The sequence below is a fragment of the Medicago truncatula genome, chromosome 1 (genome assembly GCF_003473485.1).
Source record: "Medicago truncatula cultivar Jemalong A17 chromosome 1, MtrunA17r5.0-ANR, whole genome shotgun sequence".
In the NCBI taxonomy this organism is placed as follows: domain Eukaryota; kingdom Viridiplantae; phylum Streptophyta; class Magnoliopsida; order Fabales; family Fabaceae; genus Medicago; species Medicago truncatula.
The window spans coordinates 40,080,993-40,095,204 of record NC_053042.1 but is presented as its reverse complement, the minus strand read 5'-3'; the positions used below and the strand labels follow the sequence as shown (position 1 = coordinate 40,095,204).

General features: G+C 32.3%; 2 protein-coding genes across 2 annotated transcripts; one reads left to right on the top strand and one right to left on the bottom strand.

Annotated features, from left to right (window-relative positions):
- The first annotated feature begins 787 nt into the window (after positions 1 to 787).
- On the top strand, positions 788 to 2,608 carry LOC11407477 (guanosine deaminase). The gene is made up of 4 exons (XM_024782212.2): positions 788 to 919; positions 1,645 to 1,829; positions 1,940 to 2,044; positions 2,142 to 2,608. Exons 1-4 carry the CDS (start codon positions 883 to 885, stop codon positions 2,301 to 2,303), a joined length of 489 nt encoding a protein of 162 aa, XP_024637980.1. The 5' UTR covers positions 788 to 882; the 3' UTR covers positions 2,304 to 2,608.
- Positions 2,609 to 3,871: 1,263 nt separating this feature from the next.
- LOC11405915 (40S ribosomal protein S24-1) lies at positions 3,872 to 6,203 on the bottom strand. The gene is made up of 5 exons (XM_003590976.4): positions 6,043 to 6,203; positions 5,760 to 5,801; positions 5,430 to 5,600; positions 4,234 to 4,320; positions 3,872 to 4,139 (listed from the first exon to the last, which is right to left on the bottom strand). The coding sequence occupies exons 1-5, from the start codon at positions 6,112 to 6,114 to the stop codon at positions 4,098 to 4,100; spliced, it is 414 nt and encodes a 137-aa protein (XP_003591024.1). The 5' UTR covers positions 6,115 to 6,203; the 3' UTR covers positions 3,872 to 4,097.
- Positions 6,204 to 14,212: the final 8,009 nt, after the last annotated feature.

Here is a 14,212-nt window from a genome sequence, read left to right as displayed (position 1 = left end):
AAATATATAAAAAATCATAAAAAAAAAAAACCTCATCCAAAACCCCAAATTTTCATCATACAAACTTAAAAACCTAGAATTTATTGAAAAAATCTCATGAGAAAAAGATACGATATTAATGACAAAAATGATTAAATCTCATGAAAAAAGGATAACATAAATGATTAAATCGTAGAAAAAAATAAATGACGTAAATGTTACATAAAATTAAGTTAAATGAGAAATTGTGTAATATAATTACTTGAATATAGTGTAGATAACAAGTTTTTTTTATAGTAATATATTGCTTTTACAATTCATTTTTCTATAATTTTGCTTTTGGTTTTTAGAAAAAATCTGGTGTAAACTATTTACCAGTAAAATAAGTTGTTCATATTGGAATAAATAGGTTCCTTCTTTGAAATAAAATAAAGAACTCTTCTATGATGTTGACATTACAGAACCCAAAACAATAAGCCGTATGAGTATTTTATTTTCCATACCGGTTAAAAACAAATAAGCCTAAGTTGGGGAAAGAAAGAAAGCAACAATGTTGTGTAATGAGTTGTGTGTGAAACACGGATAGGGACATCAGATACGATACTGACCCCGGTACATCGATACCGTTAATAATTTGAAGAAGAAAAAAAATCATCTAATTCAATCTAATTATATGTATTGATATTATGTCGATGTCAAAAGTGACACGAGCCCGACACCAAAACACGCCTAATTTGAAAAATATTTGTGCTTCATAAGTTGCATCCCACACGTTTTTCCTTCATAAATACGTGATTTTGTTAATGTATTCTCAATAACAAGTCAAAGACGGGTTTAGTGGTGGAAGCATTTAGTTTCTCTCATTCTCTATACTCACCAAATTCTTATACCATCATCATCATCATGGAAGAGGATGCTGCTACTACTCCAAATGCTAACGGTGAAAATACTAATTGATAATTTTTATTTTTCTTCATATATTATCGCTTTTGGCCAATGCTCCATGCCACCGACAAGCTCTTTAACACACTTTTTTTTCAATGTAGTTAGTTGTTGTATTAATATTTACTCTTTGGTGTGGATTTGAAGCAAAAACTGAACCTCTAACTCATTTAACCTTAGCTCAAACTAATCGAGTAATCCAACCCTCATATAACACTCACACTCTTTGATTAAAAATTACATTGAATCTCACTACATGATTTGATTGGACCCATGTAAATTTTAACCAATTAAGTTGAGTATGTGTTAGACATTGCATGTTAAAAAGTTTCACTCCTCTTGTTGATTTTACTTCTATAATTGAAAAAATATGATTGATTGGTAAATGATACCATCCCCATTCTTGGACTATATCATACATTTTTTTTTTACTTCTATATCATACATTTTTGGACTATATCATACATATTATGAAAAATATAAATGAATGAGGAAATAATACTTTTAATAAAGTAGTTTAGTCTCTATTACCATAAGTGCTGGTTGAAAAATATTGAATTGAGAGTGATGTAAGTAGTACAATTGGAAAAAAGTTGTTAATATTATGCTGAAAATTAAAAGGGTCTTTCATTTTGTGACAAATATTTTTATCAAATTGGCCATGATTATGGGAGGGAGGGAATAATTTCTATAACCTAAAATGTACTAAGTATTTTCTCGTAGATAGAGACAGCAAGTTCATAATAAAATCTGTTAAAGAAGCATATGAAGCTGTTGAATCTGGTGATGGATACCCATATGGTGCACTGATTGTTCGAAATGATCATGAAGTTGTTGTAAGCACTCATAACATGGTTTTAAGAAACAAAGATCCCACTGCTCATGCTGAGATCACTGCTATAAGGGAGGTAAAAATATTAATTTTAACTTTTATTTTTCTTGTTCTTTTGTGTAATCTGACATTTTGATTTCACATCATTTATTACCTCATATTATAGTAAATGGAAGTTACCTGCAGGCTTGTCAAACGCTGGATCGAATTTCCCTAGCTGACTGTGAACTATATGCTTCTTGTGAACCTTGTCCAATGTGCTTTGGTGCTATTCATTTTTCAGATATTAAGGCAAGTCTTCGACGCCTCTCATTTTCTCTTCACAGCACGCGTTTATGTAATCTTTGTTAAATTGATCACATATTTGTCTTATATTCGCATCAAGCAGAGAATGGTTTATGGAGCCTCAGCAGAAGTGGCAGGATCAATTGGATTTAGTAATTATATTGGCACGGGCACTGATTTTCATCGGTTCGAGATCAAAAAGATAGATGGTATTGCTGCTGAAATTGCAGAAGAAGTGTTTGAGAAGACAAAACAATCGCTTTAACCATCATGGTAAAAGAGTATACAAGTTACACTTGTTCAGGAAAATCCAGTTTACTATCAGAAAGAACTATTTAAGTTGTTTTAATTAAAACTACTTCTTGGGTGTTATTATAGTAGAACAAGTGAAATATTAGCAGCATAACAAATATGTGTGCCTCATCGTTAATATGTTTGTGGACTCCTTTGAGAATTGATGACTACAATAAAGATGCACTTACTATTGTTAGTATTAATGTTTTCTTGTTGAGTATTGTATGTTTGACTTGAGGTAATACAAAAATGATCGTTGATGCTTAAATTTATGAATGATTTGTTTGATAGTTATTGAGTTTATCATACCAAAACGGGAAAATTGTACCCGGGTTTTGATTTGTGTTTATGGTTATTCGTATTGGTGAGACTTAGGCTACCTTTACAAACACAAGGACAATTCGTCCATATTTAAATTTTTAAATTTATAGATTGAAACTCTCCTTCCTTTGGAGAAAAAAAATTGATTCATCCTCTTTACTCTCCTTTTATACCCTTTCTTCCCTCTTATCTTTGGGAAAAATGCCCTAATTTTCATTTCACTCCCACGATTTTATTTCTCTCTGTCATCAAACTCCCGTCATCATCTTCTACTCCTTCAATTAAAAAACCCGGAAAACAAAATTGATTCATCTACACTCAAACCCTTTCTCCCCTCTCATTTATCTCTTACTGTTCCCTTTCATTATCCTTTATATATTTTACATCTTTACCATAATAATCATTTTTACCATAAAAAAAACGATAAACAAACAATATTCTTTAGAAGAAGAAAAACTTTGTAACATAGTGATTGGATCATCACAATTTGGTCTTACCAATTCAAATGTGATTGGATCATCACAGGAGTTGATGCCTTTTCAAAGCGGAGACAAAGCTTTATTGAGCGCAGCAACGTTGCAAGCCTTAATTCCGAGCTTCCTTCTGCTAGCTCAGTTGCCATGGAACCTTCTACCTTCTCTGGTTGGGGCTCTCCTGATGGAAAATTAGACTAGTCCATCCGCGGCGATGAACTCAATAAAATGAGGAAATCTTATTCTTTTGGTTTTTTTAAAGAATTTTCAAAACGTTATTCAAGCTTTATACTTTTTAGAAGCCAAGTGAACTGATTTCATTGATGAACATTCTTTTTAAAATGTGGATTTTTTGAACACTTTAACATGGTTGATGAACATAACATAACGAATATTTATGGTGTTAACAGAGAATATAAAAGAACAAGAGCAATATAACAAAACTTTGTGATCCTTTTGGATAACAGAAAAGAATTAGAGAATTTACAAAGTTTTGTATTATAGAAATTGCTAGTTTAAATGGAAGAGCTGTTGCTCTTGTTCAGAAAATACTGAGAAAATAGGGGGCATAGAAACACCAACAACATGCATTTTAAGTGATTCATGGGTTTGAAACAATTTTGAAAATACAATTTTTATCTTACATATTCAAAACGACAATACCAAAGCAAAAATGAAAACTGTCCTATAGAGCTTTAAAATACTTGCATAGCAATCATCAAACCATTCAACCAAGCCAAAAAGGAGATTAAGTATCACGATCAATTAACTGATTAAAAGCATAAAAATTGTTCAACAGAATTCTCAAAATTGGTCACGCTGGCACTCAATCTTAAACATATAAGTGAAGAACAATTAAAGTACAAAAGACAAATAAAATCCTCCATTCTAGAAAAAACTAAGACTATATAATAGCCTTAAGAAACTACCAACAGCAAAATAACATTGATATCATAACAAAATGACAGAACTTATTTCTTCTTGCCAGCCTTGGCAGCATCTCCAGCCTTGGTCTGCAAAAACACAATGAAAGAGATTATACTTCCAAAGTTTTACAAAGCAAAATGTATAAAATGAAAAATTATCAACACAGAACATATGATTTACCTTCTTTACTCCACGGATCTTCTTTGCCCGGTTCTTTCTTTCCTTCATTTGCTTCCTTGACTTTTCAACCTTAGTATCAAGTCCATTCTGCAATAGAAGAAAAGAAAATGAATTATAATTTTCAATAACATAAGAACAGAGCCAAAATGCAAATTTAACTGAATGGGAAGAATCATTAATCAACTAAATTTACAAGATAATAAGCCCTTCGCAAATTTCGGAAATGAAAGAGTTTAGTAAAACATGTGCCCAAAGGGAAAGGATAAAACAAAATAACTATCATCAATAACAAAATTCTCCAAGCAAATCATTTTATTTAAAAATTGAAGGCAGACGCAGACAGCATTGGACAAATGGGTAGATAATTATAGGAAAATTGCTCAATGAACTTATATCTAAACTACGCGAGAAAATAAAGAATAAATCTACACAAGAAATTAAACAGTTTGGACAAAATATGCATTTAAAATTAAATGAAGAGTGGAAAAGGACTCCCTTAAGAAACAAACTAATTAAACATGTTGTAGTGAAGGCTTATAAAAGCACCAGAAACTTTTTAACAACCACAAAAAATAGCAAACCAAATCATTTCCCCTCAAATCAAAAGGAAGTGCAACATCAAACATAAGAACAGAGTTAACAAAAGTAGAACGCAAGCAAATCATTAGATGCACAACCAAGGCGTGTCCTTAACAGTGTCAACAAAAGTATTTTAACCTGTTTTTCAGTATTACTCCATATCCCACAAGTAAAAAAGGAATCAGAACGAAAAACCAAAACTTCTTCGTGCCAAATGAATAGAATTCACACATACCAATAAATGTGATTACGCATTTGTCTTAAATTTCTATTATTCTATATGCCAGTACCTCGTCAGCATAATCGAGAATTTCAAGTGCTTCATGTTCAAGCCATTCCAGACTTCAAGGCATCATATTATTTCAATATAACAGACATCTAAATATTTATTCTCAATGTCTATGTTGCATACTACAGTATTAATTTAAGAATACACATTGTCAGCAACAAACATCATGAACAAATAAATACTGTGAATGACAGACACATGAAGCACTACACTCAATGAAAAATAAAAGAATAATAACATGTATAAGGTAATCTTAATTTAAACAAAGATCACAGCAGACAAGAAAAGTTACAAAGTGAATCCAAGAAAAGAGATAGAATTAACTCACCCTAACAAGTCTATATTTTGGCTCGTATTTCTTTGCATTCTCAACAGAATCATAGATCAAACCAAAACCAGTGGACTTGCCACCTCCAAAATGAGTTCTGAACTTGAACACAAAAACAGTGTTTGGGTCCTTCACATCGTAAATCCTTGCAAGCTTCTCCTTTAGCTCAGCCTTCACACCAAACACAAAAGGTAATTCAGTTTCAGCTTCTATAAACCAACATAAATTCTAAAAACTAAAAACTATATGACATAAACCAATCTAACCTAACATTCATTCAAATCAAAACTAACCCCTAATTATCAACCATCAAATGATAATCATAGGTACCTTGGATACATTTGCCCTCCCTGGATGAAGAACATCAATAACCTGCAACCCAGAAAAAAACGTAAGAATCTCAACCAATAACATAATAGAAAACACTCATTATCTGAATCACATTAAAAAACATGATAGAAAACCGTAATTATCAATCTAGTTATATGATAAAATAAAAAGAATCGTTTTTGTTGTAAAATAAGCATAAAATCACAATGGAGTTGAATAAATTAGAGTCTACGAGATCTGATTTCAATTAGGATTTGTGAAGAAAAACGAAAAGAAAACTCACAAATTGCTTCCTGGAGAGAAGCCTGTTTGTCATGAATTTCCTGGTTCTGATTGTCACTGCCTTGTCTGCCATGGTTATGATTTTCGGCGCCGGTGATAGAGATGCACTCCCACTACTTAGCAAGGCGGCTGCACACACACAGGTTGAGAAGATGAAATGAGGATTGTGAATGAAACCTAAATTTATAATAAACCCTAATTGAATGGGCTAGCCCCAAATTAAAAACACTTTTGTAAGTTTGTTTGTTTATATTCTATTTGCACCACCTATTTTATTTATACACCCCCTGTCTTTGGATAATAATTGTTCTTCTTACAAATAACTAAAATACAATATTTATGTTTAAATAAAAACTAAAAATATGTGGTTTTTAAAATTAAATAGTGGATGGAATCATTTTTATATGATTTAAGGTATTTGTGGATAACAAAATCATGTGTTTTGATATCAAACTTTTGAGAAAAATATAAGTCTATATTCTAAATCTACGGTTTTTATTATTTACAGTGTATTTTATACTTGAGGTGCCGGTGCTAATAAGGTGTTTAGCCTTATGACTAACCCGATGCGGTTTAAATCAGGTATGAGACAAATTGTCATCTTATTTAAATTAAAAATTACATGTAGTTTGATTTGGACGATAATTTTTATAAAAATATAAATATTCGCTCCGAACTAAATATATGCCGTTAAATTTGAATTGATTTTTTGATATCAATCATCATATCCATCTTTCTATTGCAAATGCAGCTATCAGCCATCAAGTAACACTTTTGATGTGCAACTCATTAACCCATCTAAAAGCATAAAGTAAACATATATATCGCTTCTTCTTCATCGACACTCAATAATGGTGAGATCCATTCTGTTTTTTTCCAAAACAAAACACCCTTAATCATCAATTCCATCCTTGTTTCTTGAATTGGAAAAAGCAACATAGACATCACTTTTGTAACAACTTGTACTTGGTTTCCTCCAAACTGTGTTGTCGATTTGTAGTTGCTGTATAGCCACTCTATTGCAGCTTTCCTAGGCATTTTGCCAACTCACTAGGAGGTTCAGACCTCTCTTAAAAACTGTTGCTCGGGTCAAAGTTTCATTTTGCCAGAATACAGTGTTCCTTTGCTTCCATACATGCCAAAGAATGCATGCCAAAATAGCTTGACGGCTATGCTCCAAATCCTGCATAATTGCGAACATAGTTGTACTAGTGTTCAGTCTTGTTTGTGTCACTTGTTGTACTAATGTTATCATGAAAAGCAACATTTTTTTAGATAAAAATCTCTCTAGGGTGAATGTCAAAAAGAACAAAGTCTTTGACGCCAGACTTGTTACCAAGAAATAAACATTTTCTAGCTCTAGGTTGAAGATTTGTTCTATGTGCAGCAAGAGTTGAAGAATCACATGAAGAACCAAAACTTTCAAAGTGTGTAAATCAGGAATATTATCATACAAAAGTTGGTAAGGAGACTTATTATGAAGTAAAGGAATGGAAATTGTATTAATGATATGTGTTGCATGTGATACAACATAAGACCAAAATGAAGGTGGAAGCTGATAATGAAATAAAAGGGCTTTGCAAACATAAAATGTACGATGAACATTTGGATTGATAAAATTGTGTAAGAGAACATTAAGGGCCATTATCGGAACGTGTGATTTAAATCTTGGAATCAAATTGATTTTCTATCATAACAACAAAATCTTGCACATGAGAAGGAACTTCTGATTTATTTTTCATTGAAATGAACCATACAAATCTATAATAATCATCTAAGATTGTGAGAACACATCTATGACCATGAATAGCGATAACAGACAAGGGACCCCAAATATAACAACGCATTAAAGTAGCTCTGCTATGAATTGTCGTATAAGGAAGCTTCTTGTGTTTAGAAAAATGGCAGGTATCACAAACAAGCATGTGATCATGACTAGAAAAAAAGGTAAAGAATTTGTTCATTAACATAATTCTTCCACCAGAAAGATGACATAATCTAAAGTGCAATATGGCAGACTAAGGAATCAACGGTTGTGACCTTTTCTCCCACAATATGTTCAAACCATACTCATGTAGGCAGTGTGGCCATAATTCAAGGAGGTTTTTCCTTTACTAGAGAACCTCTTAGCATCAATGGTATTGATAAGAATTTTATAATCATTAGAAGTAGGTTTTACTTTAGTCTTGTAAGATTAAAGAATAGACACAATTAAGACTAGGTAAGGGTTCCATTAAAAGAATTGGAGTTTGTACCACCAAGAATTTATCACTAAGACATGTTAGAAATTGAATCACTTCCTTCACCATGAATTCTCTGGCATTACGCATACACTGATAATAGTGACAAGTGCAATTGGTAAAGGGACGATAACTTTCCAATTTATCCCAAAGAATTTTCAATTCAGTAATATAATCTAGGGTTAAATATGTTTTTTTTTACCTACAAATATATCAACTTTTCGTTTTAGTCCCTCTAAAATTTTCCTTCAACTTTTAATCCCTATAAAATTTTCAATCACTACTTTTGGTCCCTATTTTTAAGTTTATTTTAGTATTTTTTAATGAAATTTTGCATAAATGTTTAGAATATTGTAAAAATCTTTCCCCAAAAAAATTAGAATTTTTTAACAAAACATAAATTTAATATGATTTTTTAACCATCAAAAATAGAAAACTTTATATTAAATTCATATTTTGTTAAAAAATTCTACATTTTTTTGGGAAAGATTCTTATAATATTATGAATTTTTCTGTAAAATTTTATTAAAAAATATGAATTATACATAAGAGTTTACTTTAAAGGAGGGACCAAAAGTGAAGATCGAAAATTTTTTAGGGACTAAAAGTTGAAGGAAAATTTTAGAGGGACTAAAACGAAAAGTTGGTATATTTATAGGGACCAAAAACATATTTAACCCTATAATCTATAACCGAAAGAGAACCTTGCTTTAAGCATTGATAATACTCCCTCCATTTTAAAATAGATGTGTAATTTTATAATATGCACTATTCATATAGTTTACTTTAATCATATTTTGTAAATAATATAAATACAACTATTAGTATGTAAAATATTGTAGATTTGTCTCAATGAATATTTTCAAAATATTAAATTTTTATAATTGTTAATACGTATAATTAAATATATTAACGTCAAAGTTGTGTATTGATATGTATGCAATGGTTAACTATAACAAAACTTAGGAACACGAATGCGTGAGGCTTGTTCTTTCAAATCTGTCAAAGCATCAAGAACATCTATCTATCTATATATTATATAAATTTGAGACCTATTTTTCAAGTTTCAATATGGAAGTGTTTTTCACTTCATATTGTAGTGACATGTGGCGCCCTTGAGAAACACACTCTTGAGAAACCAAGCATTCTCAAGCATTTGGATTTCAATAATTTTCCATATTTATATTTGTAACCATATATATCATTTATATTATAATTTATATTTTAAAAAATAGGTTAATTCAATTATAAATGGAGATTGAGAATAAATAGCCATCTTATAATGGATTGATTATTTAATTTTTTGTGACGGCAACAAGTTTGTTAGACATTCTTAGAAAAAAATGATTTTTTTTACTATAAATCGAAGTAGCCCGCGGAAAATTTAAGTACAATTCTTTTTTACTACGGAGGTACCGGGAAAACATTACATTGTCCGCGGCAATTAGATCGCAGGGTTTAATTGTCCTCAATGTCGCCTCAAGTGGCATTGCATCTCTTCTTCTGCCTAGAGGACGGACAGCCCACTCAACATTTGCAATCCCCCTCCTTATCAAAGAGGACTCTACATGCAATATTACAATAGGGACTCCCAGAGCTAACCTTCTTCTCCACACCAAACTAATTATATGGGACGAGGCACCGATGATGAACAGGTTCTGTTTTGTGGCTTTGGACAAAACATTAAGAAATGTAATGGGGTCTGAAAATAAGGATAACAAGACCAAACCATTTGGAGGAAAGGTTTTTGTGTTAGTAGGTGATTTCAGGCAAGTTCTACCCGTCGTAAGGGTAGCGACAAGGCAACAAATTGTAAGTTCCGCAGTAAACGCATCTAAGGTTTGGAGGCGTTGTGAGGTGTTGCGACTTACAATGAACATGGGGCTAAGCACAGCGAATAATAATGCAGACCAGGAAGAGGTAAAATAATTTGCGTCATGGATCCTTGGTATTGGAGATGGAAGTCCAGACGCAGATGAAAATGGTGAAACTAAAATACAGATACCAGAAGACCTACTAATTCAAGATTCCGAGGATCCATTACAGTCATTGATTAATTTTGCGTATCCTAATTTACTACAAAACGCTGACACACCAAACTACTTTCAGAAGCATGGAATTCTTGCTCCTACTTTAGAATCTGTGCAACAGGTTAATGACTTTGTATTCTCAAAGATTCCTGGTGAAGAAAAACATTACTACAGCTGTGACTCTACCTGTATATCAGATAAAAACAGTGACATGCAAGGGGAATGGTTCACAACTGAGTTTCTAAATGACATCAAATGCTCTGGGCTTCCAAATCATAAATTGACACTGAAGTTGGGGGTCCCAGTAATGCTAACGAGGAACATTGATCAGGCCAACAGATTGTGTAATGGAACAAGACTCAGGGTAGATGTATTGGGAAAGAGTATAATTGGTGCCACTGTGTTAACTGGAACTAATGTTGGAGACAAGGTTTTGATCTCTAGCATGAATTTGGTGCCAAGTGATCCAGGCCTACCGTTTAAGTTTGAAAGGAGATCCAATTTCCTTTGTCTATATGCTTTGCAATGACTATAAATAAAAGCCAAGGGCAGTCACTTTCAGATGTAGGAATCTATCTTCCTAGGCCTGTATTCACTCATGGCCAGTTGTATGTTGCGGTATCCATAGTGACTTCAAGAAAGGGTCTGAAGTTTTTGACTTTGGACGAGGATAACAAGTTGTGCACATCGGCATCAAATGTGGTTTACAGGGAAGTTTTTGACAATGTTTAAAAGTTGCATCCCTATACTTTCTCAGATTGATGTAGTTTATCAGTAGTGAATTCATATTTCCTGGACGTGAGTTTTGACTATGGAATTTAATTTTCCAGACACGCACTAAATCTTATTATACCATGTCAGACAAAAGAATTACCATACGTTTGGATGTACGTCGCGATCTATTTCTCATGTCCCAATGTGTTATCGACGTGAATCTTCAGATTCTAAGAATTCAAGCTTCTAAATAAATGTGAGTTTGGTGCCTATAACGTGGCTCCAAGCAGGCTAAGCTATTAATATTTTGGAAGATTTTCCGTTTCATGAACTAAATTCACCATACATTTGAATAATTTCAATCATATTATTCCATGACACATAATATATAAAAGTCCCTACAAAACAATTTTAAGAACTAACTTGATGATGAATCCAATCTAGCTAGCTAATATGATTGATAACGGTTTTCGCAAGTGTACGAAATCGTTCAAGTAGTAAATTTAAAACGGTAATACCGAGTGTCGAACTCAAGGATCGCGTTATACTGTCGAATAATACTTGTTACTTAATTGAACAAAAAGGTACGAGATTTGTTTGATAGCAATAATGTAAATTAACAGAAGAAAATTTGTTTGAATTTTATAATAAGAAAATTGTTGAGGATGAGGTTCGCTAGATGACTATCTTAAGTTAGTAACTCGAATATAACTATTGAATCAACTTATCGAATTATTACCGAATTCTCTAATTTATTCTTGCCCTAATTCCTTAGTGACAAAACCATTAATTCTAAAACAACTCCTAATTCCTTAGTGAATTTAAGATTAGAATTAAGCATGAATGAACAAGAATTTTCAAGTGGTTTCAAGGGTTTGCATCTATTCCTAGATTACAAAGGCAAGAATTTCTTATCTCAAAGCGTTTATAAATTCAACTTCCGTTTCACAATATAAACCGTAAATCAATTTAAAGGTGATCAATCAATAAAAGCATTAAGCATGGAGATAAGAAAAACAATTCAATAAGTTTCATCAATAATCATAATCCAATCACATGACAAATGTAATCATCTAGGTCTACTCATCCCCAACAACGGAGGGTTTAGTTATTCATAGCAAATAAACAAGAGAAAGAGATTAAAGAAGAATTACAAGAACGATCCATGAACGATTCTTGATAAATCTCCTTCAATGGTGTTGAAAGCCGCCTCCTTTGTGTCTTGTCTGCTAGGTCACAGGTTTCTCCACTCCAAATTCATTCAACAGCCCGTTCCAATTTGATAAAAACGTATTTATAGCATAACAGGCCCAACACAGGGCGCTTTGACCCGACTAGGGTGCCTAGCGCCGGTGCACAGCTTGAGAAACACGAACAATCGCAGCGCTGCGCTGCTGCATGGGCGCCTAGCGCCCACTTCCAGAGAGCTGGCGCCTCTGAAGTGGTTTGCTAGCGCCTAGCGCCCTTCTTCTGGTGTTTGGCGCCTTTGAAGCATGTTTCTAGCGCCTTCTGGCCAGCAAGAATCCATCAGCAAACTTCAACAAAACATGTATATGTCCACTTGAAAGCTTTCTCGTGACCTTCCTTTTATCCGTCTCCATTCCTGCATAACCAAACATACTCGGAGCAAGTCAAATGTTCAAAAAAACATGCAATAAATTGCAGAGGAGATCAGCATAGTAAAACAATTCAAAACACAAAATAAGGAGAAATATGTTATGCAATCACTCAAAAGAAACTTGATTTAGAGGTAAAATTGAAGATAATAACCTACATTTTTGTCGGTTATCAATGATCAAAGATTTTCATGTTAAAAGATCAGTTTAAAATACTCTATAAAAATCAAAGAATTTATTGACGGCAATCTACAATTTTATAATAGGGACTAAATGCATATAGTTCACCCTTTGGACAATGCATTATAAATTGAAATAGAAAGAACCGAGGTTTCAAGTTGATGATTAGATCATAGCCCGACAATTAATATAAGAAACTCAGAGGACCACCATCCAAAACTACACAATATTGTATGAAGATTGAAATTAGTAAAAGAAGATTAAAATGAAATAAAGCAGCATTATTTTACTAAAGAGATATTATAGTTTACCAAAACATGAGTCCAAAAGGAATAGCATATTTGCAGAACTCCGGTGGGTTATGTAAAGCTTGAGTAGAAAACACAATCTTGGTTTTTTGACATGATGGAGAAAAATATAGCTAAAGCGCACGTACAAATTTCAATAGCCAAATCACGTTGAAATTCCAATAGCTAAAGCAGCTCCAATGTGTCCTAATCCCAACTTAAAAACCAGAATCCAACAAATATGAATTTGCAAAAATAGAGCAGATACTGAGCTAAAAACAATGGGAAAGATCGATCATTCCTTGGAGTCTGAAAATAGCGAATTAACACTTGAAGAAGTTGAGTAGTCTAAAAATATGGCTTAAATGCTCTCTTGGTCCTTTACGTATTTAATTGGTATCGTTTTAGTCTCTTAGCTAAAAAAAAGATTGTTTGACGATTTAAGCTTTTTTTAGTGTCGTTTTGGTCCCTTCTGTTAGATTTAATATTCAACGTTAAGTGTGGACACGTGTCACCTTGTCATTGGCTCTGGAAAAAAAAATTTACAAAAAAATATATATTATTTTTTTATTAAAAAATATATATATATATTTATTTATTTTTTAAATCTCATAACCAATGACAAGGTAACACATGTTAACTTTGGGATTATTTTTTAAATAAAATATATTTTTTTTTGTAAGAAAATAATTTTTTTCTGAAAAAAAAAAATTGTAAAAAATATAAAACACAGAGCCAATGACAAGTGTCCAGGAGTTAACTTTTTTTTTAAACCCTAACGGAAACCTAACATAATGGACCAAAACGAGACTAAAAAAGCCTTAAATACTCAAACAATTTTTTTTAGTTAAGAGACTAAAGCGATATCAATTAAGTACTTAAGGGACCAAAAAAGCATTTAAGCTTTGAAAATATTGTTTACACTACACAATATTGTTTCAAAGTTTTTGGTATAATTGTTTAAGAATTTTGGGGAAGAAGGACTTCAATGGATTTTATGTTGAGGAATTTGGGAATGGATGTTGTAACACCCCGTTACCCAAAAGTAAATAAATAACAAATAATCATCAGAGTAATTCATCAGAAACGGGTATGCTACATTGC